This window comes from Podarcis raffonei, chromosome 4, assembly GCF_027172205.1.
Source record: "Podarcis raffonei isolate rPodRaf1 chromosome 4, rPodRaf1.pri, whole genome shotgun sequence".
In the NCBI taxonomy this organism is placed as follows: Eukaryota; Metazoa; Chordata; class Lepidosauria; order Squamata; family Lacertidae; genus Podarcis; species Podarcis raffonei.
This window is the reverse complement of record NC_070605.1, coordinates 21,225,638-21,252,532: the sequence shown is the minus strand read 5'-3', so window position 1 is coordinate 21,252,532 and position 26,895 is coordinate 21,225,638. Positions and strand designations below refer to the sequence as shown.

General features: G+C 40.3%; 1 protein-coding gene across 3 annotated transcripts; it reads right to left on the bottom strand.

Moving 5' to 3' along the window:
• Positions 1-3,722: 3,722 nt before the first annotated feature.
• CEP126 (centrosomal protein 126) lies at positions 3,723-26,460 on the bottom strand. Of its 3 annotated transcripts, XM_053385675.1 has the most exons (12): positions 25,962-26,459; positions 25,217-25,336; positions 22,000-22,148; positions 19,126-19,216; positions 18,322-18,514; positions 13,815-15,822; positions 11,394-11,555; positions 9,648-9,772; positions 9,013-9,100; positions 7,824-8,033; positions 6,414-6,478; positions 3,723-4,220 (listed from the first exon to the last, which is right to left on the bottom strand). In XM_053385675.1, the coding sequence occupies exons 1-12, from the start codon at positions 26,183-26,185 to the stop codon at positions 4,125-4,127; spliced, it is 3,531 nt and encodes a 1,176-aa protein (XP_053241650.1). In that variant the 5' UTR covers positions 26,186-26,459; the 3' UTR covers positions 3,723-4,124. The 3 variants fall into 3 exon arrangements, with proteins under 3 accessions (XP_053241650.1, XP_053241651.1, XP_053241652.1); XM_053385676.1 differs by lacking the exon at positions 7,824-8,033 and having other exon boundaries at positions 25,962-26,460; XM_053385677.1 differs by lacking the exons at positions 22,000-22,148; positions 25,217-25,336; positions 25,962-26,459 and having other exon boundaries at positions 18,322-18,512; positions 19,126-19,211.
• Positions 26,461-26,895: the final 435 nt, after the last annotated feature.

Here is a 26,895-nt window from a genome sequence, read left to right as displayed (position 1 = left end):
GTGTGTGTGTGTGTGTTTTAAGAAAGGCCTTTTACCCAGTTCCCTCCATTTAACCCAGGATAAGACCTTGAAATGCGGAGAGTGCAAAGAGATTTAATTGAACTATTTAAAAATAAACCCTCAAGCAAGTTGGCAGCCATTTAGGCCCTTGGAATGAATGAAGGTGTAATAAATAATATGCTCCAATCAGGTATCAGAATCTCAGTGCAGACATCAGCTAAAAATATATGCTTTAGCTCATGACTGATTTATTCTTCCTCTGCTATTCCATTTAAAAGGCATTAGATTGATGCCCTGAAAGTGACAAAAGTGTTGACTGAAAGATTCATATCACAATCAGATGAGAGATTAAAAACTCTGAAATCTAGGAACCTAGGAATAACCTGAGGGTTCTGAATAACCCTGACGCAAAAGTAGTAAGAACATAAAAAGAGCCTGCTGGATAAGGCCAGTGGTCCATCTGATTCTGCATCCTGTTCTCACATTGACCAATCAGATAATACCAATGGGAAGGGTGTAAGCAGGACTGGAGCAAACAGCACTCTCTCATCCTGCAGTTTCTAGCAACTGGTATTCACAAGCTTACTGGCTTATACTTATACCGCCTGGCCTTTGGCTTGGAGCCAATTTGATTCCCTCCCCCTCTTCCTTTTTTCTTTTCCTTTCTCCTCCTGCGATGAGGCTACATTTTAATATTTTAATGTTTCAATATTTTAATGTTGTATTTTAATTTTGTTTTTAAGTTGTATTCATTCAACTTGTTTTTATTATTGCTTGTTAGCTGCCCTGAGCCCGGCCTTGGCTGGGGAGGGCGGGGTATAAATAAAAATTATTATTATTATTACTTCCACTAAAATTAATGGGCCTAAGTCATGCTTGGTTATCTTGCATTGTGCTTTGCCTTGAATTATTTTGATTTTCTTATGTTGTACAGTGGTACCTCGGGTTACATACGCTTCAGGTTACAGACTCCGCTAACCCAGAAATAGTGCTTCAGGTTAAGAACTTTGCTTCAGGATAAGAACAGAAATTGGGCTCCAGCTGTGCGGCGGCAGCAGGAGGCCCCATTAGCTAAAGTGGTACCTCAGGTTAAGCACAGTTTCAGGTTAAGAACGGACCTCCGGAATGAATTAAGTACCACTGTATTGTGCATTTGTACTGAATGCCTTTAGGGTTGCCATACATATCCGAAATACTGCAGTGTCCGGGCGGAAATTGGTAAAACCCTAGAATAGCTCATTTGGTTAGAGTGTGGTGCTGATAATGCCAGTGTTGCAGGTTTGATCTCTGAATGGGACAGCTGCATATTTGACTAGATCAGGCATGTCCAAAGTCCATTCTGGGAGCCTAATCCGGCCCACCGTTCAATTTAATCTGGCCCCTGTGGCAGTATATGTCCTGGGGTAAAATTCTAAAAAAAAACTCAGCAACTTCAATCCTAAAAAAAGCTCAACTTTGGTCAGCCCTCATGCATGTTCACTTCACAACTCTGGGCCTCTTTGAAAAAAGTTTGGACACCCCTGGAGTAGATGACCCTCAGGGTCCCTTCTAACTCTACAATTCTATGATTTTGCTGTTATTTGTAAGTAGATAAGCTTGTGTAAAGCAACAAATAAACTTGATGATTTTGAAGTCAGTTTGCAATAAAGAAGGTTTAGAATTGGGCTAGAAGCTGCTGCATCACATTGAAGAAGCATAAACTTGAGTTCTGTGTCAATTTGCTTGATCAGCAATACAAAATGTAAGCTGAGAAGCCAACGTAAGAAACACAATGGGGACAAAGCTTTTATTTGAGAGATCCAACTCTATGATTCTATGATTCGATATATCTCAGAAAGAATTATAATCTGCCCAGACATGAAGCATTTTTTTTTCTGGAGCAAAACTAAAACCTATGCAGCGAATGTTGCATTGTAAAACCAACAACAAAATAAATGATAAGCTTTCAATCTATTTTCCCCTCAGAAAACTGCTGAAATACAAGAACATGAAATAATGGCATTAGCAGAGGAAAGTCCAGAAATGTTGAAGAAACAAAAAGCTGTAATATTTTTGATGTCTCGGACAATATTCTCAGAGAGCAAATTATAAGGTCTCTTCACTGAATATGACAGTAAGAAAAAAGTGTTATAAATTGATGAGTAGGTGCAGTGCTTTTTTCTGGGGGATACTCCTAAACATTTTGTGAATCTCTGTACTTTGGTCCATTTACTGCATTTATTTTCCCCGATTTGAACTCTAAAATGGTGATTTTCTTGAGTCAAAAGAAGAGTACCCCTAAAGATTATTTTTAGGAAAAAAGCACAAGCAGGTTGCAGAATACAAAAAAAGCAGCAAGAACTATTCAGTGAAGATGCTGGAAGTGTGGTAAAGACTTGCGAGTTCTGGCAAAATTGACTTACATGGCAAAAAAAGACAAATATGAGATTTTTTCATGAGAAAAGGGGAAACGTTTGTTCTGTTTCTCACTCTTTTGAGTTGCAGACTGGAGAAAGGATAATAATTGATCATCTGAGAAGATATCTGTTTTTCCTACTAGGAGATAATAATTGTACAGAACTGTGTTGTGTGTATTTGGAACATATGTTTGCTCTTACATTATGTTGTAAACTATAATGTCATACTTGTAGTCTATCTGCCTCCTTATTTTGCTTGGACAGTTAGCAACAGCACCAGACATTCTTGGGCAGCTGCAGGGGGTTGCCTGACCTATGGTATCCTTGAATTTGTTTTCCTGGTCTAGTGCTCTGACTGGCTGGGTCCAGTTACTATTTTAATTTTCCCCAATGTATCATCAGCCAGCAGCATTGTAGAAAACTGAGATGGCAGCTGTCAGGTAGTGTTTGAAGCATTGTTACATGACACTGCTGCCAGGGCTCACCAATAGATTAGGAGCTCCACAAGAGGGCACTTTGTCCAGGGTCTCCTCAAATCTTTCTTGGAAAGCTAGAAATATCCTCCCAATTTGTAAGTCATTTTGGGAGCCTCTCAGGGCTATAAAATGGGATTTACTTAGTCTAAAGTTTAAACACACACAAATCCTAAATGGGTGTGGTTCCATTTGTTCTGATTATTTCTCACATTGTTTACAGAAGACCAGGACAACCAATCCACATTCCCTCTTAGGAAACTCTTGTATCTTTGAAGATTACCATCAGTCTCTCCATAGTCTCCAATTGCCACAAAAATGCCAGTACTTTCATGAAAACCCTTCAGCCGTCAGGGCTTCTCACTTTGTCATGCAGAGTCCTGGATTCCCAATTGCAATCCTTTCCTGTATTGGGATAAAATCTCTCACATACTGGTACATCCATTCTGACTCTACAATATATGTTTCTTTTATTCATGAATATACCTACATGTAAAAAATGGCATGTCAAAATAAAAACAAGTCTTAAAAAGTGATTGAAAATGTACGGTAAATTTCAGCAGTAAAACTTATGGGAGTTAACTCTCAGTGGTTTTGTACAGCAACTGGATAAAAGATAAAACAAGTGATGTTCCAAAACCTTTCACCATTGTTCAGTTATCTTCAAGTTATTCAATGAGCCATATCATTTTTCTTTTAGGACACTGAGTAGAGAGATGCAGTAAGTAGCCGCTTGAGCAAACTATCATTGTTATGACTTTAAAGTATTGTTTTCTGAATCTAGGAGTAGAACCACTATGAAACTATTAACCTGGTTAGCTCTGCAGATAATTGATTATCATTTTCTACAACATACCTTTTACAAATGTAGTAGAAATTTATTAGCAGTTAATGAAAGCAATAAAGTTGGGAGATGAACTTATACATAATTTTTAATCAATAGCAAAATAATTTCTTTTCTTTTTAATTAAAAATGTACAGTAAATTTATAAACAACAGCACTCATTTAAAAGTGAGGTATTCCATTCTTTAAAAAAAATACAATATATTTTACAATAAAGTGCATATAAAAAATTTATATTTTGCCCTAAAGGTAAACTAGGTAACAAGCAATCAATACTTGCGTTACATCTTTTATTTTGTTTGAGTTGTTTTTAATAGCATTTAAGGCATGTTGCAAATAATTATGTTACAAAGATAGCAGCTGAGAATATATTAAAATAGATCCCAGTTCAATAGCCTCTGTTAGACCAAATCAGTATCTTCTCTGCGTTAGGTTTCGAGGGTCACCTGATGCACTCTTGTATCTCTGCATGGTAGGAATGATGTCCATGTATGAGGGAGATGCGACCTGGAAGACCAAGAGAAAACACAACACAAACAGCTTAAAGTATTCTGACTATACGTTGTTATTATTATTATATACCACCATTCATCAAAAGATATCAGGCCACTTCACAGAATACAAAATAAAACACAAGTAAATAATTAAATCAAAACAACAAAACAACCCCCTCTTCCTACAGACATATTTAAAAGGCTGTAAGATATTAATCAGCCAACAATAATAGACTACCTTGCTGTGATGGATAGGAGACTGAGTTCGCTTTCTGAACGAAGGTTAGATCTCTGTGTAGTGACTCTAACCGTATAAAAAAGCACTGATCGCTCCTGCGAACCTATCCTTATCTCCATCTTAGCTTGCTGATGAGGCACAGGTTCTCTGTTCTGGAATAGCTACGGTATGTACAGTTCTCAAGGCTCTCACCACCTCACCCTTTTATAGCCACTGAAAGAAGAACCACTAAGATTGTTATTTATCCTTAACAGTGATCTTCATGGCCTTCATAACTGCAGCCTGCAGTTGAAGAGGCTAAGGATGGTGACTCCACTCCGGAACTGATGGAGCTAAGGATAGGTTCCGAGCAGTGTATGTTCGTTTTTGGAGATGCTGGATACCAGAGCCAAGACCCGGTGACATAGAGAACTGGGTTTCAAGCTCAAGTACAGATAGTCCTGAAGCAACATTAAGGTTTCCTGGATGAAAATACTGTAGCAGGCACCTTGTTGGAGTACAGCCAGTTATTCAGGCACCAAGTGGGTTAGTGTAGCAAAACAGAATCTGGGTGCAACAGACCTAGAGACAAAATGTCTGGCAGATCGAGGGACTAGGCTCTTAGTGGGTCTTTGAGATTTGACAAGTGGCCAACCTATATTCTGGGACACTGAATCTTAGAACTGGAGAGTTGGAAGGGATCCCGAGGGTCATCTAGTCCAACCTCCTGTAATGCAAGAATCTCAACTAATAATAATAATAGTAATAACAACAATAATTATTATTTTATTTTATTTTTATACCCCACCCATCTGGCTGTTTTCCCAGCCACTCAGAGCAGCTCCCAACAAAACACTAAAAACAGAATAAAACTTCAAACATTAAAAACTTCCCTAAACAGGGCTGCCTTCAGATGTCTTCTAAAAGTCAGTTGTTTATTTCCTTGACATCTGATGGGAGGGCGTTCCACAGGGCAGGCGCCACTACCGAGAAGGCCCTCTGCTGGTTCCCTGTAGCTTCACTTCTTGCAATGAGGGAACCACCAGAAGGCCCTCAGAGCTGGACCTCAGTGTCTGGGCTGAATAATGGGGGTGGAGACGCATCCATGACAGATGGACATCCAACCTCTGCTTGAAAACCACCAATGAAGGGGAGTCCATTCCACTGAGAGGCTAAGAGGATGACCGAGACTTCTTCCCTACTTATCCTTCTCAAGAGTCTTGAATGGAGAGGGACAAGAAGAAAGGCTTAATTAAAGGAAGCCTTTCATCTAGGGCAAGTGGGCTGGATTGAATTCATCCCCCCTGTTCAAAATGAAACTTGGCATGGAGTACTTTACATATAGAGGGGTTGCAAATAGTTCTAGGAAAGAGGTGCTGAAGTGCTACTGGAGGATGTTGAATGCTGGCTGAGGCAAGCATCACTCTCTGGGGTTTCATTAATAGCTAAAGAAATAGGCAGTTGGGTTGAGGCCTTTATACATGTTGAGACCAACAGCAGGCTAGACTCTGCCCAGATTTACAGGGACTCAGTCTTGAGGTACAGAGACCAGGTTTGGGTCTGTTCACATATTGCAAGTCTGAGATGGATCTCCAGTTGCCTCCTTTGCAGCGGAGCCACTAAGCTGGGGGGAAATTGGAATGGGGAAATGGCAGATGGGAAATGTATTAAGTAATCTCTCCTATCTATTCTCTGCCTTAAATTCTTGCATACCATCCTGAAACAGCTTTCTTTCTTTTCTTTTTTATAAAAGGTATCCAGGACACTGTTACATGCATTAGCACACAGTTATTACAGGATATTAGACGAACACATCTTGCTGGATCAGATTAAAATTCATGTAGTCCAGCATTTTGGTTCAGACAGCAGGCAACCATATGTCTTTGAAAGAGTACAAGTGGATGATTATCTCTGATGCATCTTTATCATAAACAAACAACATATTGTTCATATGCATTTTACAATTGAGGAGCAAATGGGTATGCTTACCAAAGGGGAAAGAGTCTGTAAAACATTTGTGGAGGATGGTATTTTTTTCATGGTTTCATGGACATCTAAAATAGTATAAAATAAGAAATTTCAAGTTTATGGTGGGGAAAAACAAGGTGTACAATAATTTATTCTTCCTTCAGATTGTAAATAATTCAGACTCTATGCTACCTACAGTTTTTGTTCCCTTTGCAGGGCTGCAGAAGCATTAATTTTATTTCGTTTTTATTATTTAATTTCAAATTTGTAGAGAGAAGGTCTATAAATGCCTACAATTCATGGCGGTATATGAAACTATGCTCAGAAGTGGTGGGGCATTAAGTGCTAGTTGCTGCAGAGCAATAACCCCTGCTTGGGGGCTTCCAAAAGGCACTTGAATGGCCACCGTGGGAAACGAGATATGAACTCTTCTAGTACAAAGCTCTTTTATGTTCTCAAGCGTTCAGCTCAGCTTTTTCTGGCTATTCAGTTTGCAGGCATGAAGTACTTTGGGATCCACGAACAAGGTGGCACTGTAGCCAGGGGCACCCTGCCACCAATTCCACTTGGTAGGCACCCCTTTCAGAATTAAGTCTGGCGGCCATCAATTGATGGGCTACCCTGTGGAATGAGGTAGCTTGTCCTCTGACAGGGGTGGGTTCAAAAGCAAGTGACAAAGGATTCTGAACTTCTTATCTCCTCCTTCCATCAATATCCCCTGCCTAATCTCAGATGTGTCATAAATCAAAATAGAGTTTGAAATAGTGTGTGAGTAGCAAAACATTCTGGTCCTAAAGCATGAGAGAGAGGCAGGAAGGATAGAAAATTGTTGAGATCATACCTGTTATTGGATAATTTGTAAGGTTTGAAGCAACTTTGGATGTTCTTTATCTTTGAAAAGAATGGACTTTTGCTTGAACAAATGAATACCCCAATTATAGTTGTATGGGAGTCCTCATGCCTAGAGAACTCCCCTATATCTACCATCTTCACAAAGGCTCCAATCTGCTTTAAAGTGCTTATGTGCAAAAACTGGCCTTGCCATGCGATTCTTGCATACATACCATTTGGCTGCAAATGGGGGCAACTCTTTGACTAGGGAAAGGAAAGGTAGGTTGTCACATTCCCATCTTCTGTACTGTAAGCTAAATCTAGGAACAGCAGTTCCACTATCACATAGCCTTGTAACTAAATAATTATTATGGCACTGCATGGTATATTTGTTAGAAAACTGGGAGAAAACACAGTTGGAAGCTGAAATGGTTATTCTGGCAGTATTGCTTATTTACATTTAAACTGCAAACCAATGTGCACTTACTGGAAGGCCCACTGATCTCAGTGGAACCTACTACCAAGAAGACAGGCAGAGAGTTGTATTGATAGAGTTGACTACCCTGGTGAATTTCATAGCATGATCTGCTGACTACTTACTAAGTAGCTTTTGATTAATGCGGTCGAGTGACTGAAGAACTTTGTGCTCTTCAAATGACAATGCACTCATTCCTTGCCGTGCAGGTCTGTTTAGCACTGTAGTCTGTTTGTATGGTTGAACTGTGTCCAAATCAATCAAGATGTCACTTTCTGTAGCTGATGTGTTTGCTAAGTTTTCTGCCAGCATAAACTGTGTAGTACTGTCTGAAACTAATAAAAGAAATGTGTATTGTAGAAAAGGTTAGAAAGAAAACAAACAAAAAACTGGATTTGCTCCTGGGGTCAATTTGTTTTAATACCCACCTTTTACAGCCTTTCTCCATTGCTAACAACATGTCTTTGTGCATCTTTCACAAATAATTTTATTTATATTTGTTCCCACAGAGCATCATGACCCTATCCGAGCAACATTATAATTGTGTTTGAGGACGCCCAGTGGTCTAAATCACTGAGCCTCTTGGGCTTGCTGATTGGAAGGTTGGCGGTTCGAATCCCCGTGACGGGGTGAGCTCCCGTTGCTCGGTCCCAGCTCCTGCCAACCTAGCAGTTCGAAAGCACATCAAAGTGTAAGTAGATCAATAGGTGCAGCTTCAGTGGGAAGGTAAACAGTGTTTCCGTGCTCTGGTTTCGTCAGAAGCAGCTTAGTCATGCTGGCACATGACCCGGAAAAACTGTCTGCGGATGAACGTTGGTTCCCTCAGCTAGTAAAGCGAGATGAGCGTTGCAACCCCAGCATCGTTCGCGACTGGACTTAACTGTCAGGGGTCCTTTACCTTTTTTTATACACCTTTTCTGTGCATCCAAATATTTTCCCCACTTTTGATTCAGAAAGCAAATGACATAAGACTATCATCACTTTCCTATAATGTTTCTGTGAGAAATGGACACATGACAGATACCCGATCTTTTAAAAAATTGCCCTTTTTCTGTGGTTTTCTTTAACTGTTCTTAAACCTTTTACCATTTCTCACTACCCGGAACCCTCTTGTGTGTTAAGACTGTGTCTTTTTTTTTGACTTATGTACAACACCTTGTTGTTACAAGCACTCTACAAATGGGAGTTTATATGCAAAATTCAAAGATATTCCTTAAGTGGGAAGGACACAATACTTAGCAATGAATAGGTTTATAATAAAAACCGTAAAATAATAATTCATAGCAACAGTCAGATTGAAACATGCTCTATTACCTTCATCAGAATTACTGATGCCACCCATGGCTTGCACTATATCATTTGCACAATGAGGTGGTGCTCGCTTCACAGCTTGTGTCGTATTCTATAAAAAAAGAATTTTATTATCAAACTGCTTGAAAAAATAAATCTTAGCATTTCATGGTCCAGAAGTGCTAACGTTACTCTGAAATGAAAATCAAATAATGAAAAAGCCTTAAAACACACACACACACACACACACACACATCTATAACATATGCTGCTGTATTATGGAGGACCATTAACCTGTGATAGTGGTGATACTGAACTACAGCAGAAAAATTTAATAGACTGCGATTCCCACATAGTGCTCTATGATAACTCATGAACAGGTTACATATGCAAGTATATTCAGGATATAGTAAACCTGAACAGTTATTTGTGAAATGACTCCACCAGAGAGTTTCCTTTATAATGTACAGAATACCCTCTCTCTACATTCTGCCTTATCAGAGAAGTGGAAGCAAGAAGTCTAGAGATAACTGTAGAATCTCTTTTCTACTGGAAATAACCTTTTAATTTTCTTTAATTTTTTAACTGCACGATACAGCATCCATTTCCCTAGGACAGCAATTTTTGGTATTTTTCAGTCAGAAATTTATCAGATATACCTGTACGACACTAGTGGGCTTCCATATTGCAGAGGCTGCCTTTTGTCTCCTCTGTTCTAAAAGAGCCTTGCGTTTATTTTCATTATTTTCAATACTTTGTTTTCGTCTTGTCATGGCAAAAGTAGCTGAAAAGGATAAAAAAGCACCACAAAACACACACCTTGTTATATTGTTTTATACTTAAATTATAATTATAGTTTCAATGTTATCTTTTGTTTATAAGCCACTTTTATAAGCCACATATAGGGAAAACATAGTAACAAATAAATAAATATGCAGAAAAATGGAATACAGATGGTTAACGAGTTTACTTTTGGATTATATCAGTAATGTTGAGCAAGATAGATGGCAAACCTGCTTGTATGGTACATATATGCTTCGCCTCATGGAGTAAATGTACAATTCTGGGTGTGTGTTGTTTGAGAGAGATGTGGATCAGAAAACCCGTGTGAGGAAAACAACAAAAACTTCCTCCTGTACCATGGGCTCTATTCCAAACCACTTCTATTTACTCTATACAAAACGACAATCCAATTATAGATCTCCCACCTCACATCTAGGTTGGGCTTTAGGTCTCCAGCAGAGGGCTTTCCTAGTCCAACTATCTGAGATTCCTTTAGCAGGAGATGATGGGGACTGAACCTGGAATCTTTTGCAGGCAAGAATGTGCTCTACCACTGAGCTATGGGTCAACATTTGGGGTAGTTTATAACTAGAGCTGCAAACTTTAATTGGTAGATTAATTAAATAGAGCTTTAGTTTATTGATGGCAGCAAATTCAAATCAATGAAGTTAAAAGTTAAGGATATATTTGTTAATTTAGCTTATTTTCAAATTCTCTAATTTTCCTCTTGTGGTAAAAATACTAAAAATTATACTAGTTCCGATATTATAAGGGAATGTTTGGAAAAGACAAGTGCAAAAGAATTTTCATGAATAAAGCCCTCGATTAGCATGTGAGCTGTAGAAGAAACCACTTCAGAATATACCAGCATACTCTAATTTATCAATATGAACTCTCAGTACTTAGGAAAGTTCCACAACCATACATGCCTATCCCAGGTACCCTTCTACATTACAGTGGTACCTCTGGTTGCAAACGGGATCCATTCCGGAGGCCCGTTCACAACATGAAAAGAACGCAACCCGCAGCAGCGTGTCTGCGCACATGCGGGTTGCGATTCGCCATGTCTGCGCATGACATCATTTTGTGCTTCTGCGCATGCGGCAAAATCTGGAAGTAACCCTTTCCGGTACTTCCAAGTCGCCGCGGGACGTAACCTGAAAGAACGTAACATGAAGTGGACGTAACATGAGGTATGACTGTATTTACTCTCAAAAAGTTGCCAGTGTGGAAAATACAGAATTGAAATTAGGGTACAAGAAGAAGAAGAAGAAGAAGAAGAAGAAGAAGAAGAAGAAGAAGAGGAGGAGGAGGAGGAGGAGTTTGGATTTGATGTCCCACCTTTCACTCCCTTAAAGGAGTCTTAAAGCGGCTAACATTCTCCTTTCCCTTCCTCCCCCACAACAAACACTCTGTGAGGTGAGTGGGGCTGAGAGACTTCAAAAAGTGTGACTGGCCCAGACTCAATCCAAACTTCATACATGGCTCATTGACTAAAGATATTCCTTAACTATACATATATTACTGTATAAGCTTTATTATTCAAGATTCATTAAATTTGGCCTATATATATTCTCGTTTTCTCCCCCCCCCAACAAAATTTGATAAAGGAAGAACCTTACTGCTTGGTGGAGAAGCAAATATTGGATTCACTCTGACACCTGATTTAATACTGCCCATCAGATTGCCACCATCAATTGTGATGTGAGTCACATTAGGTCTAGTGGGTTGCAAGTCGCCATTATTTGAATTATTACAGAGTGTAACACCATGTTGTGAATCTCCTGAAATAAAAGAAAAACACACAAGAAGATTTAAAAATTACATTGTCAGGCTAACTTCACTCAGCAGTTCAGAAATTAGTCAGGAATGTGTGTGTGTTTTACAACCAGCTGTATTATTTCACCCAATTGCTTTAAGGCATGTGGGGTGAAGTTGCAGCAAGACCTAATTTACCAGCAGATGATTAGACCAAATCAATGTATGAATGCGTAAGTTAAACATTCACTCAAGGCGCATCCAATCTCCCTTCATTACTGAAGCACCACACGTTTAAGCACACTGTCCAAGACTCTGTTAGATGACAGCCAAAGCACTCAGTCATTAACAAAAATGAACTTTCACTTCATTAGTAACAAACTGTTATATCAGATAACAGCTACTAATATTATTATTGATGTTGAATTAATAAATCACCTTTCAGATAAATTTACAGGCAATTTACAACCATAAAACAAAACAAGTGAAACAAGTAAAAATAAATTTAAATACAATATAATACAATACAATACATAAGGCAGAGACATGTTCCCCCTGCCCCCTGCCATCCAGCTGGAAAGGCAAAGTGAAGCAAAAGCATATTCAGTTGTTTCTGGAAACTCCAGATAGTGGGCACCTGTTGTATCTCAATAGGGATGCTTTTCACTTAACAGTGACAGCTACACCTGCTTCAAATTACTGTGTAGTGGGATTCTGATATTTTAGGAACTTCAGGGAGAGATCCTCCTGCAAAATGCAGTGGCCTACTAGGTACATAGTGAATAAGGCAGTTTCTCAAGTAACCTAGTCCTAAACTGCGTAGGGCCTTATACAGTGGTACCTTGGTTTACAACAATAATCCATTCCGGAGGTACGGTTGTAAACCAAAACAGGTTGTAACCCAAGGCGCGCTTTCACTAATGGGGCCTCCAAAAAAAGGGTGGGTGGGTTGTAATCCAAAAAAAGGGACACACACTTCCGGGTTTGACGTGGTTGTAATCCATAATGGTTGTCGTCATCGTCATCTAAAATGGTTGCAAACCAAGGTACCACTGTATGTTCATACCAAAACCTTGAACTTGGCTCTGTAGCCTGTGCAGATCCCACAGGCAATATGTTATATATGCTGGTGGCAGTTTGCTCCCATAAGCAACCTAGGCATCATGTTGCGTGCTAGCTGTAGCCTCGGGACCATCTTCAACATCCCCACAAAGAGTTCAGTGCAGTAATCCCACCTTGAAATTACAGATGAGCTGAGATTTACAACATACTGGGAAATCTGCTTGCATTACCAGGGCTGATATCCTGCCCGCTGGAGGAGGAAGAGGGGAGCGGGGGGAGCGCACAGCCATGGCAGCGCGATCCTGGTGGGGTGCCATTGCAGCTGCCCCCTGCCTGCGCTGGGTGCCATTCCCCTGCCCCGCCCCGCCTGCTCTCTGCCCCCCCCCCGGTGCCAGAGCATGAAGCTCCGCCACTGATCCTGCCTGGACTGCCTCTAGTACCTGCTGCCACTGAGAACTCCTGTAGTTGTCAGCCTCTCCTTCCCCTTGCAAGTGGGCTAATCTGGTGGTGTTGGCACTAAAAAGTACTGGGAGGAAATGGCTACTTCATTCCATTTGGCAAGTCAAGGTCAGCAACACTGTGGGAGATAAATATGGCAGCCACCAGGTGTCGAGCAGAGCTGATAACCTACTTGGCTCCAGGCCCCCTGCCAAATAAGCCTGTTTGTGAGGGGGAAGGAGGTGGCTGCAGTATTGTTAACATCAGGGTGTCCAAACAGTGGGAGGTGCTGGGTTGGGTGAGGGCAGCCTGCTCATGGCTCCTCCAAACCCAGAGCTGGGCTTGTTTATATATGAAAATGCATCAGGGATGGCTTGATTCAGCTCTACTAAAAATTCTAAAGGAGCTTTTATCCTCCAGTCAGAAAAGGCACTGTGGTTTTATCCACTGTGGTTTTATCCACATTCATCAGGGCTGAGCTAGTCACACCTATTTGTAACTGTCATGGTCAGGGACTGACTAAAACCAGTAATGGGCAGAATACCACTTGTTAGAAACAATTTTTGTCTTGGTTTTGAAAGGAAGTATGTCCAGTCTGGTCTTTCTCTTTCAGTACACTCCTGCCCTTTTGTTATTTCTGACGATAATGTGAGATTGGCACAATATGCCTGAAATTAAACTTTTTTCAAAGTCCCTCTGAATGGGCCCTCTGTTATTAGTTCTGATTTTATCAAATATACAGTCTTATAAATCCTTCTAATTCAGTGAAAACACATAAATCTTACCAGCAGCACCATCCTTTTGAGCCAGTGCACGATGCACCCCTTGCCACAAAACTGTGATTTCTTCATCGGTTGGTGTGCGATCGCGACATAATCCATTTTCTGAGTACACAGCGTTTCCTTTTGAAAAGCTGTTGCACCGGGCAACTGCTTGACCAGTAGCCTTTTTCTTCCTCAACAGCTCATAGGTAAATATGCTATACGAAGGTCGCATAGTGGCCACCTGTGAATTGCAAGCAGTACCTGAAGATGGAGAATCTGTAGTATCCGAACATAAATCTTGACCTTCAGGTAAAAAATGACTGTTTTCAGTATCTGTGTGAGCTTTCCAAAGATTTCCTGACTGAGACACACTGTCTGCTGGATTTTCATCCATTTTTTTGCCTGGTATGGGCTTACTTGGTGGGTGAGGTGCCATGATTTTGCCCTGAGTTTTCATAACCTTTGTGGCTTCGCTAGCAGACTGTGGTCGGATAATGGTGCCCTTTCGGTTTTTAGTTGTGAAAGTTGATGTGGCTTTGGCAGATTTTGGTCTTTTGATCAATTTCGTTCTACTTTTACATGGATTGCTTTTGGGATTTTTTAGTTCACAATTATATATTAGGGGTATTTCTTCACCTCTTGGCGCCATCCATGCTTGTCTAGCAACATGATATCCTTTAGATACAAAAGCATTCTGCATCCCATTATCCGAGTCTTTAACAGTAGCAATTTTTGCAGATGCCTGAGAATTCTCCTGGGGATATTCTGGAAAAACAGAATTGAGAGTGCAAGCGGGAATGCTTCTAACATTAGTTCTAGAAGTGGCAGCTCTAATTTGAGAACCAGGTGATCTGGGCTGTGCATGAGGTATTTCAATGATATTTTGTTCTGAATGCTTTTCATCACCCACTGCTCTGTTAATTTCATCAAACCACCTAAGTTTTTTACAGTTCTTTTGCTCTGCATCTTTCCCTTTCATTTTTGCCAATTCAACACTGTCTCTAGGAATCACAGGCTGAGTCCCAAATCTGACCCCCCTGTTGACAACTACTGCCTTGAAATTGCTAAGTTCATACTTAGATTCTTTTTTCAATATGCTTTTTGGAAATTTCACTACTTTTTCTTCACTGGAGTTGTTCCCTTGTTGGTCAAGATCAGATAGATTAGCAGTGGAATCTTCATGAGACATAGATAAACTATTTTTAGTCATTTCATTATCTCCATTAGCATTCTGTTGATTTATACAACCTTTACACATCTCTTCAAACAAAGATGCTACAACCTTTTCATGTTTAGCATTTGCCACACAGTCTATATCTTCAGTACATCTTGCTGAATGATCATTTCCCTTCTCGATGCAATTAACTGAGAAGCTGTTGTTGTAAGGGGCAGTAGGAAAGACCGCAGGGGTTGCAGTTTGTTGACAGGAGACGTGTGCTGATGAGGTTCTGTTCTGGGGAAGCTGAGAATTTCTCTCTTGTAGTGAAACAACTGAAGGATCAGGGACAGCCCAAGCTTTGTTTATTTCATGTACCGGGCTGTCAGTAGCTACAGGACCCTCTGTGCCTGAAGACTGACGTTTTGACAGAAAACTTTTCTCTTCTCTTTCATTTTGTGCAAAGGTTAGATTCTCATCAGAAGCATCTCCTGCAGTCTCTCTTTGTTCAGACCTACTTTGAACAAATGATTTCTGATCAGGACTGCATGTGTCCTCGTCAGAAGGTATGACATTGTATTTTATTAAAATATCACGAAAGGGGGAGGTTGTCTGGAAATTTGAGGTATTTAAATTTGTAAGCCAATTATTTACATGCTGATTTTTAGAAAAAGTCATGTCAGTTTCATCAGAGAAACTTTTATTTCTAGTCTGTAATTCCTCTGAATTGTGGACTGAGGAGTCCAACTGTGCAGATAAAGAAGATGTTTCACTGGGTGTTGTGCAACCTTCATTTGGTTCTGCAGCCTCAAGACTGTCCACACTGCAAACACTTTCTGTATGGGCTATGTCATTCACTTCTTGATGAAAATCCTAAGACAGAAAAGCAAACAGCTTATAAATATCACTAAGACACATCTTCTTGGTAAAGTTTAAAAATTAGGGAAATCAGGGAGGTCCTTATGTTTTTGTGTGTGAAAAGTAGTAAGATTTTCAGGTTTGCATTTCAAATAAACATCAATATGTCCTTGTGGATACTCTACCAAATCAAAAAGGAAAAAGTTGGGAATAATTTGATAGAAAACTGTAGAATTTTTCAAGAATACATTTCAAAGACCTTTTTTCAAGTCATCTCTGCAAGTAAGAATATCATTCTGAATACAGGATGAAGTGTGCTAAAAATGTCACAAACAGCCAGTATTCTTAACTGGAGCTTCTATTTGGTCACTGATTTTCAGTGCTAGAAAAATATTGCAAGTTCTCATACACCGCACATTTTGGGTGCCACTTCTGCACAGGGATGAACTCACTTCAGTTGTATATTGAATTTATAGGCAGCCACATGCCTGAGATTTTTCTAGCTCTAATTTCAGTCTATTTAGCTGAATGTTTTTTCAAATGTCTGGTGCTGCAAGTTTAGACAGAAATTACCTATGAAAGCCCCTGGGATACACAACCTGGCAGGAATAAAATAAGTTAAGCGCCAGTGCTAATGTGTGCTTGTTAAAAGCTCACTTGTTTTTCCAGGCTTTTGCTAGCCATTAATACCATCTTGTTGTATTTGCCCTGGTTTCTGTATGCTGCTGCATTTGTTGTTTTAAGATATTTTAAAGGTATTTTAAAATTTGTTGTGAACCACTTTGAGAAATGAAGGGAGGTATAGAAATGTGTTAATTTTTTTTATCAGATACGGTGGTACCTCAGGTTACGTACGCTTCAGGTTACAGACTCGGCTAACCCAGAAATAGTGCTTCAGGTTAAGAACTTTGCTTCAGGATGAGAACAGAAATTGTGCTCCGGCGGCGTGGCAGCAGCAGGAGGCCCCATTAGCTAAAGTGGTGCTTCAGGTTAAGAACAGTTTCAGGTTAAGAACGGACCTCGGGAACGAATTAAGTACTTAACCTGAGGTACCACTGTAGTTGGAAACCACAATAGCATCCAAACTAATGATGATTTTGCTTCATTGTTTTCAGCTTAAGTCTTATAAAAATAGTTTACCTTATCTCTTCCTTGCTTATAATTCTCTTCCTTGCTTATAATTAAGAACCAGTGAAGCTTGTTTCTTTGGGATAAAGAATATTACTAGATATCAGCCCAGTAATTTTTATTGCAGGCCCTTGAATTTTATTTGAAAACAGGCGCTATAACTCAAAAATCACAAAAAAGTATATACAAACCCTGTGGTGACTATATTACAGCAATACTCTGGTTTGGAAGTGAATTAGGTTTAGAACTGAAATTTTGTTTGATTTTAAAGGGATATATTAATAGGAAACAATATTCATACTGGCATAGTGACCTTTTTATATGCCCTAAAAGGGGGGGATTTTAGGAATCTTTGTAATCCTACCAGACCTGTAAAACCGCAAAGTGAGAGTTCAAATGGCCACAATGTATACAGATATGGTGTACAGTCGATTTCAATGATTTTGATTGACTACAGCAGCCTATTCAACTATTGCTTTCCACTCACCCTTGCTTATTAAATGTGAGTTTCAAAGCAAAGCACCACAGTGAAACAATGTCAGTGGTTACTCTGTAGCATTTATTTGTCTGTATGTTTAAACTCTTACATATTTACAGTCAAACCTCGGCTCCCGAATGCCTCTGTTTTGGAATGTTTCGGCTCCCAAATGCCAAAAACCCAGAAGTAAATGCTCCAGTTTTCAAACGTTTTTTGGAAGTCGAATGTCCAACGTGGCTTCCACTTGAGTGCAGGAAGCTCCTGCAACCAACTGGAAGCCACGCCTCGGTCGTCAGACATTTCGGAAGCCAAACGGGCTTTCTGAATGGGTTACGTTCGACAATTGAGGTCTGACTGTATAAGCAACTCCCCTTTCTGCTAATTATCTTCAACAGTTGGAAAATTGTATCTGCTTTGCCAGAAAACCCCCAGCTGCCCCTAGTGGCAACTTAACGATGCAAAAGAAAAATAAGTTTTTTATAGTATTGCTTTGCAATTCCAGCAGCAGACCAAACTGAATACAGTTGCTTGAAAGAAACCTAAACATGAGCAGTGAATGGATTTTGATGCTCTTTGACTGATAAAGCAACTGCAACAGCAACTTCAGCTGAGGATACTGCAACACACCCGGCTCTGCAGTGATGTGCACCTTCACAGGGGTGACATGCCTAGGATAAGGAAGACTCTGTTAACATCTTAATGTCCTTTCATGTGAAGTTCTACTTGTGTGTGGGGTTATCATGCTGTTTTACCTTTCAAGGTGATAGAAGTCCTGGGCTTCTAGATCCTTAAACTGGCACTGAAGCAGGTGCAATGGGTCTAAAAAGTTGGTACATTAGGTACTCCTACTTAGATGGTTTATGAATTGCACCTTTAAGAGGATGTAAATAACTGCCAGGACATCATACCTGAAGGTTGCTGAAATGTTGTTCTTGTAGTTGCTGCTGCATTTCATTCAGATTTTGTTGGAAGAGAAGCTGGGAATTGTCCGGGTTTGAACCACTGTTTTCCTGCATTATCCTATCACAGCCAGCTTTCACTGAGCTCTGTTTCCAGGAAAAGGGATCATTTCTAGTAGCTGAGGAAGTTGTGTCAGCAGCTCTTGCAGAGAAGAAACATTATAGTCACTTCCAGCTACATTTTTACTACTTTCACAAAAAGTTTCACAGTAAAAAATTACATCTAAAGTGAAACATTCTGCACACTAAAATTAATTTAGTAGCTATAAGGTACTATAGAAGGTACTTGTGAAAAACATATTTCAGTAAAAATTTGCCCCAAACTAGGAATAAAGTGATTCTGCTGGTGTTGCATTTAGCTGCATTTTATATACTGCATTAAGTTCTTACTTTGCTTTACTAAATGCATATTTCTGGGGGAAATATGTGTCCTCTTCATAGAAAGCAAGTTTTCTGTCCCTTCCTGCAGCTACCTGCACCTCTGAAAAGCTTCTTAGGAGAGTTGTGGGGACCTTGGACAACATGGGATTTGATGTGGCAGTTGTTGAATGAAGGAAGGCTCACCCAAAATTGGGCCTGGATTCTAATACGTTAATTTACAGAAGTTAATGGAAGGAAAATTTCCCATGGCCTCACCTCACCCAACACTGTTCACTAGGGAATGAGGAAAAGCATATTTTATATGATCTTGCATTTAGCTTCCGCCCACAAGTACTGCAGCAATTTTATGATTGAATTAAATAAAATATCTACCTTCCAATGACTTTGGATGGTGACAAATGTAATCCTGTTACTTGAATTTTCTTAAAAGCCTCATCTAATTTAGGTTCTGGTTTTCTCTGCACTAGGAATTAAAAAGAATGACAGCATTTAGAAATATTGAATAAAAGGTCAAGCTTTTAAACACAAAAACTCAGGAATAGTTCCCCACCCCTAGAAAGCTCCTACAATTCTAAAACTGTGCCCACATCAGCCCTCTACTACTATAGTCCTTAACTTCTTCTTCTGCCTTGTTGTTCCCATACAGCATGGCTTTGCAAACTCTGCACACTCTGACTTATTTAAATGCACCAACAATTACTGCAATTCCTAAACTGTTTTTTGAATTTTTGAGGCATCCGATAATGATAGTGTATTTACAACTAAGGCTAAATTTACAAATGATACTGGACCCTAAATTAAGCATATGTGATTGCAACAAGGAGTATGCAATATAAGGGACAAAAAAAGAGAACAATCCACAATAGCCTACTTCTGCTATTTATTTCAGTCCAGTTCATTTTAATGGGGTCCATATAAAAAAACTTCCTGGTAGATTGTGCCAGTAGATGTTTTTTGGTAGGTGGAAATAGAAAGCCCTGATAAAGGTAGGAGAGGAGGGCAGTGACTATAAGAAATGTCTGGTCAAAATTATTATTTTTTAGATTGCTTGCTATCTTTCTGCCATAAATGACATTAAAGGCAGCTTAACAATTCATAAAAATATTAGTAATGAAATAAAAAAGCAGAATATATATATATATATACATACATACATACATATATATATATATATATATATATATGAAAGTACACCCTTGTTTTGAAAAGTAATATAAATAAAATGCAGCAGTTAAATAATTTCTGCACCCAACAGGCCATGCAAAGGAGAAAATCTCTGGCTCCCAGTTCATTTCTGCACTCAAAGCAGACATTCTACCACTGAGCTATGGCCTGGTATTGATTGATATTTATATCAATAATATTATTCATGGGTGGCTTCCTTTAATTCAGTAATTAATTATGAAGAAACAGGCACACACAATGAAATTAATTCGTTAACCATCAAAAGTTTTGATGTATAAACTTGGTGTATAATTTTTATGAAAAAAACAAGTAAGAAATCCCTGGAGAAGTTTCACAGTCAAATCAAAATGCATCATTACCAATGCTGTTTTTTTGTCTTTCATTTGATCAGTGGATAGGAAACATCCACTGAGAATCGGAGGTGATGCACTCATGACTTCCTGAGTGGAGAAGAATATTTAAGTGAAATACCATATCACATAGTTTCAACCTTGGAAAGTTGACTGAGACATCAGACTGTCTGTGTTCACAACTGTTAGATGCCCCTGAGAGAGTACCTTATAACTCATGAGAATTATAAAGACTGGAGCAGAACCAAATGTGTGTTTGTGAATCGTTCACAACTGTTATGCTGTGTCATCAAAAACAAGTTTGAAATAGGGATCCTGTATTTAAATACTAAAACAACCTGAAATATACAAAATTACATCTCATAGGACTGCCCAGTAATGAAGTTTGTTTACGTATGAAACCAACTTCAATGATACATGAAGTAATTTGAAATTAATGAGTTTAAACAGTTTGCAATCCTGGTCACTAACAGTAAAGGCTCAGCATCATTCTACATACACCCCTACCTAAGGACACCCAGGTTTCCAAGGCAAAGAATCACATACAAAAATACAGAAAAACTGAAATGAAATCGATTGCAGGCTGAATCATAGAATCAAAGTCAGCATTATGTAATACATGTGCCAGTGGTTATATTATCACAAGATTCAAAGTCTTCCACATTGCACAGTCTCTTCACCCCTTAAATTACTGCTCTTTGCTGCAGTTAACATTGAAGAGGCACTGCACCCTCCCAAAACTAATGCTCAATCAAAATTGTCAGTTTTGACACAGCTAATCTTAGGCTAGAGAGCCAAACTTGCATCACAGATGCAGTGCTCCCAAAGCACAGCAGCCTTTTACACTGTCAGTAGTGTAGATCTGCCTTTGGAAACCTATTTCTGTGCTCACAACTGTGTTACTAGATCAGGGATTGCCAGCTGTTTTGCATCCAATGATCTATGGGAAAACCCCACCAGTGGTTTCACGAAAGCAGAGGCTGTGGCCAGAGCTAAAAAAGCACCTCTTACTTCTTTCTGTCACCTTTCCCCTTGTCCTGAAAGCTCAACAACTTTCCTAAAAAAACCCAAACTCAACAACTTTGGTCTGCCCCAGGTGGGGGCTGCTACACTGCTGGAGCAGAGACCAAGACCTGCTTAGGCAAGTGCATAATGGTAGGCAGAAGGAACTGGTAAGATGCAGCTGCTTTGTTCTCCTGGCTACCCAACACCACACATTGCTGGTGGGCACAGTATGAAGAGCATTGCATTGGCTCCACCAAGAGCATACATGGGATTAAACAGAAGTAGCAGTAAGGAGGCCACTACTCAAAACCCCAACAATCCATGGGTCAGTCAGCACACTAAAACAGTATTATGAAAATTATAGACTTCCTCCTGTTTATATATATTTCTCATTGTCTAGCACATGTTGTTCCTGACCTTTCTGGCTATTCAGATGGCTAAGTTAAGCTTACAATAACGCATTCTGCAGGATCAACACAATTGTGGGCATGGTGGGGTTTTTTTTGGATAACATTATTTCACTTTTTAAACTATTTATTTTTTAAAAGGAAAAGATAATTTGTTCATTTAATATACACTTATGGAATGGCCCCTAGGTATTGCAATATTTGTTTTTTTGACAGATACTAATCTGGAATGAAAACTATTTCTAACACGCATTATAATGCAAGAATTATAGATATAGCTGCATTTGCAATATGCAAACCTTCTACTTTCTTCCGTTGTGAAAGTGGAATATGACCACGCTGGAACCTTTCAGTTGCTTCCTGATGTTTCAGTTTCCTTTGCAGCAAAATTTGTTCTCTGAATTTTTGTTCTTTTTCTTCAACGTCCTTCCATTTTTCTTCAAGTGCTCTGTGTAAAAACAACTACAGCTTTCAATAAAAATAATCACCATGGTAAGTGGCTCGCACCATTTTGCTTAAATCCTTCTTTGTCCAAATACATCAGTGATTCATATTAAGAAGCATGTTTCAAACTCTGTCATGTCCTGACCTCTCTCCTGGCATGTGCCAGGAAGAGTGTGGATTGGCTCCACTTGCATGTTTGAATGCACAGACCTTGCCTCCCCATCTCTGTCTCCACACACACACTCTTAAATACCCATTCCCTGACATGACAATCACTGATTTCCCTCTTGGTATCTGCAAGCTCACCTTTGAGCACTGGGAAATGAAGTAATAAGCTACCATGGAGTAACTAGATCTGATTGCTAGCATATGTGGCACCCCCAGGATAAAGAACAAATAATCTTTCAGATTTTTAGCAGAAAAGTCTGTATTAATGAGTGAAAAGCTGCATTCAAAACATATAAAGATTTACTGTTATAATAAAAAGTACTCTTAGAAAGATTTATTCAATTTCTTGGCACATCAAGCAAGGGATAACATATATACTTTAAAGTGTATATTCTGTTCCTTCGGGGCTTTGTGAATCCAGGGGAGATTTACTTCTTTGTTTGGCATAGAAGCTTGATTTCTAACAGTGAAAGAATATAATACCTGAAAACTATAAATTATTCTATGTACAAATAATCCCAACAAAATGGAGACTAGTTCCCCATCAACCTCCTATCAGGTAGAATGTGCCTCCCTATTCTTCAGCTTCTTGGTGACAGTTTGGACATAGGGTCTGTGTTGAGGATAAGCTACAACTTTTTTCATTAAATCAAGTGGTCCCAGGATGGGATTCATTACTGTTTTTGGGGGTGTTATTGTTCTCATGTGTTTATCATTTTAATTTATTGTTGTTAGCCACCTTTAGCTCCCTTGAGGAAAGGCAGGATATAACTATTTTAATTAATGAAAATACGTCCACTGCATTGCCCCTATTCTTTAACTCCCTCTCTAAATCTGTGATTTATCGCAAGTTCCTGCTTGTTGAAATCTGTACCAAGTGCCTCTTGTACTAAGAAGAGTATCATGTCAGAAAGTAATACTAGCAGCAGTTCATAACACAGACACTGACTCAAGGAATCTATTGTTACATGAAAGTATACTATTTCGCATTGTGCAAACTAATGAACTCTGAACATTTCTTGACTGCAGCAGGGCAAAGCAAGAGTCTAACAAGAAGTAAACAAGATACTCAATCTTCCAGGTATGATTTAGTTTAGCACTTATCTCAAAAGGCCACCACTTTAAGTGTTAGGCATGATCACCTTTATTCTAGCCACACTGCCTATCCTGAAAGAAATTTATATTTAATTTAAACTTTAAGCCATGGTTTCCTACTTCTTAGATTTTCATGGCCACATTGGAAACTCATAATTAGATTAGGACCTCAGTTAATCTGCAACATTTTATAAATTCTAAGTTTAAAGAGTATCATTTGAACATTACCGTATTTTATTTATTTGCTTCATTTTTATTCTACTCTATCAAACCAAATGATCCCAGGGCAGGGTATTGCAATTATAAAACAAGTAGCAAACAAAACAAATAGCAATAAAACATTCAAATGATATAAAATCCATAAATGTTACAACTAATACTTTTTCCTCCAGGTATCTGTGGCCTAACATATCCTACATCATTAAAAGGCTGGCTAAAGAGGTAGTTTTTACTTGTCAACAAAATTCAATCAATATAAGCACCAGTCAAATTTTAAGTGAAAGAGCATTCCACAGCCAGGGAGCCACCATCAAATAGGCCTTTTCATATGTCACAGAGGCATGAATCACACACAGCAATGAAACAAGCAGCAGGGCTTCTTCAGCTGATCATAAGGCCTGGGTAGGGGGATACAGAGGGAGGCACTGTGGTAACTGGATCCTTCCTACGCCATTCAAGTCAACATTAAACACCTGAAATTAACTTAATAGCACACAGGCAGGCAATGTAGACTCTTCGGAACTGGGTGCTCTGCTGGCAAATCTGTCATTGCTCTTCCCGTAGCTTATCAGAGCGTGATCACTGTAGCCACACTATCCCTGTCCAGGAATGACCATAGCTGGTATCAGAGCTCCAAGCCACTTGGGCTTCCAGTGACAGAGATTAATTTTACAGCAAATCCAGAATGTGCACCTGTTTCCTCAGAGCAAATGTATCCCCAGCTAGAATAGGCCATCTGTTCAATTACTGGACATTAAAGGTAAAGGATTCCTGACAGTTAAGTCCAGTCGCGAACGACTCTGGGGTTGCGGCACTCATCTTGCTTTACTGGCCAAGGGAGCTGACGTTCATCCGCAGACAGTTTAAATGGTGTAAATACTGACCTCTGACTTGTTATGATTCACTTTCAGTTTATGGGCCCTTATCAAGCCCATTACTGCCTCCAGTCGTTGATCTAACACCAGCAGAACCTCTCCAGATTTAGAAGGTAGGAAGAAACACAAGGTGAGTATCCTTAACATACTTATGTATGCTCCATATCGCCTGATGAGCTTGCTCAGCAGCATTACGTATATGTTAAACAAGACGGGGGGGGGGGGGGACAGAGCCCTGCAGGCTCCCACAACCTAATTGCCATCAGGCTAAGCTGAAGTCTCCCCTTTGCCTCTACCTGGAAGCAGTCTTTCAGCCAGAAGCAGAATCAAGAATTTCACAGTGCCTCTTATGCCAGCCCACCAGAGCCAATGAAGGAGGAAACTGTGGTCCAACTATCAAAATCTGCTGATTCAGTAGGACTAACAAGACTGTATATCTTCTGATACAGCTGATCAATGAAAAGAACCAACCAATGCCCCAAATGGACCTGAAGCCAGATTGAAATGGGTCTAAATAGTATGTCTCCCCAAATACACCTGCAGCCCATCTGCCATGACCCTCTCAAGTACCTTGCTCCAAGAAGGTAGCTGTCGCAAAAGGGTTTCTTGAGGGGCTGTACCAACTGCCCTTTCAAAATAACTTGAACCACTCCGTCCCACAAACAATTATTTACCACCACAACTAAAATATCAAGCATGCCTTACATTTACATACCTCCTCCTTTTATTTGTTTCTAGAAAATGTTTTCGTGCTCGATTACGAAACAGTCTTTGATCCTTTAGCAACTCGTGACGCTCTTTTGATAAGTCCCTTTCAAGGAGAATCTTTAGATTTCTGATCATGACGTTAAAGATAGCAGAAACTGTAGCGAAAACCCTAGACACCCAAGCCCACATTTAATTTGTTGAAGGTGCTTTTTTTGTTTTTCATTTCAGTACTCCCCCCCCCCCCATGCTCAAGGGTACACAGTACCAGTATCTCTTGTTGTTGTTGTTAAAAAGTGTGGTACTTACTGTAACAACTTCATGGTGTTGAGTTTCCTATTTTTCAGGAAAAAAGCACCGATGATGATGATGATAACAACAACAAAAGCAACTTCTGTTTTTGTTATAATAATTATAATAATAAACCAACTTGTTTTTTAATTTTATTATTTATTGTCCTTATATACCACCCTGTACCTGGAGATGGCTATTATTATTGTTGTTGTTGTTTTGTTGTTATTATTATTATGGCATTTCAGTGAAGTTTCAGCGAGCCTATTGAGAAGACCCCTAAGAAGCAACTGTACCAAAATGAATTATTGTGAAAATAAGAACTATTTAGGGGGCCGGCTGGCCAAATTTTGTCCTCCCTGGCCTGAGCGCCCCACTTGTTCGCTCAACAAGCGCTTCTTTCCCGCCCTCTCGCCTCCTGCCCCACAGGAGCTCCGGCCTTTCCCTCCCTGAGAGGAGGATACGTGGAGGGGCCCAAGGCGCTCAGGGCCCGGCGGCCGAGGCCCCGCGGCAGGGCGCTTTCCGAGACGCCCCTCCTCGCGCCGGGGGCAGCGGGCTCGGCGGCGCCTTCGGCCTCCCACGCCGAGGCGGCCTGGCTCCCGCCCGCTGCCCGTCCGTAGCTGGAGTAGTAGTACAAGCTGCCGTTGCCGCCGATCACGTTGCCGTTGGCGCCTCCGCCAGGCTCCATCCACGCGCCCCCGAACCTTCAGCCGCCCTCCGCCATCTTCACACCCAGCGGCTCTCTGGCTTCTCTCTCCGTCTCTCGCCCTCGCTCTCCGCCCTTCGCCTCGCTCGCGGGATCCCCGTCAGCGCCCAGCGGGGGGGCTCCAGCGAGCCCTCCCCGCCGCCTCAGAAGCGCCCGCCGAAGCCCCTCGCCCGGCTCCAGGGCGCCGCCGCCCAGCCGCCATCTTAGCAACCGGCGACGCCGCTTCCTTCGCAACGGAAACCAAGGGAGACGGAGGAGGAGAAGGGGCGGAGCGCCATGCGCAGGGGCCGGCTCGGAGACAAGGGCCGCGCCGAGGCGGAGACTCTGAGGGGGAGAGGCCTTTCCGGGCTGCCCGTTTAGCCTCTTCCCCGCCGTCGAATATGTGTACATGTATATATACTGCTGGCCGTTTAGTCTCTTACCCTCCCTCGATATATATATATATTCGACGGCGAGGAATATATATATATATGAGAGAATGAAGACAGGAGTGCCTGACGTGCTCTGGTCCATGGGGTCACGAAGAGTCGGACACGACTAAACGACTAAACAACAATATATATATATATATATATATATATATATATATATATATATATCTCGAATATTTTATCTTTTTTGGGGGGAATGTTGTGGGTTTGGTTTTTTTGCCAATATATATAGGCAAAAATACACACACACACACACACACA

Bases quoted from the DNA above. Each gene is read 5' to 3' on its own strand.
- CEP126 (XM_053385675.1), bottom strand. From the start codon at position 26,185: ATGGAGCCTGGCGGAGGCGCCAACGGCAACGTGATCGGCGGCAACGGC. The intron at 9,101-9,647 runs GTATATCTGATA...CTTTTTTTATAG, and splicing joins AGCCCACTAGTGTCGTACAG to AATACGACACAAGCTGTGAA. The intron at 8,034-9,012 runs GTAATAGAGCAT...TTCTTTTATTAG, and splicing joins CATCAGTAATTCTGATGAAG to TTTCAGACAGTACTACACAG.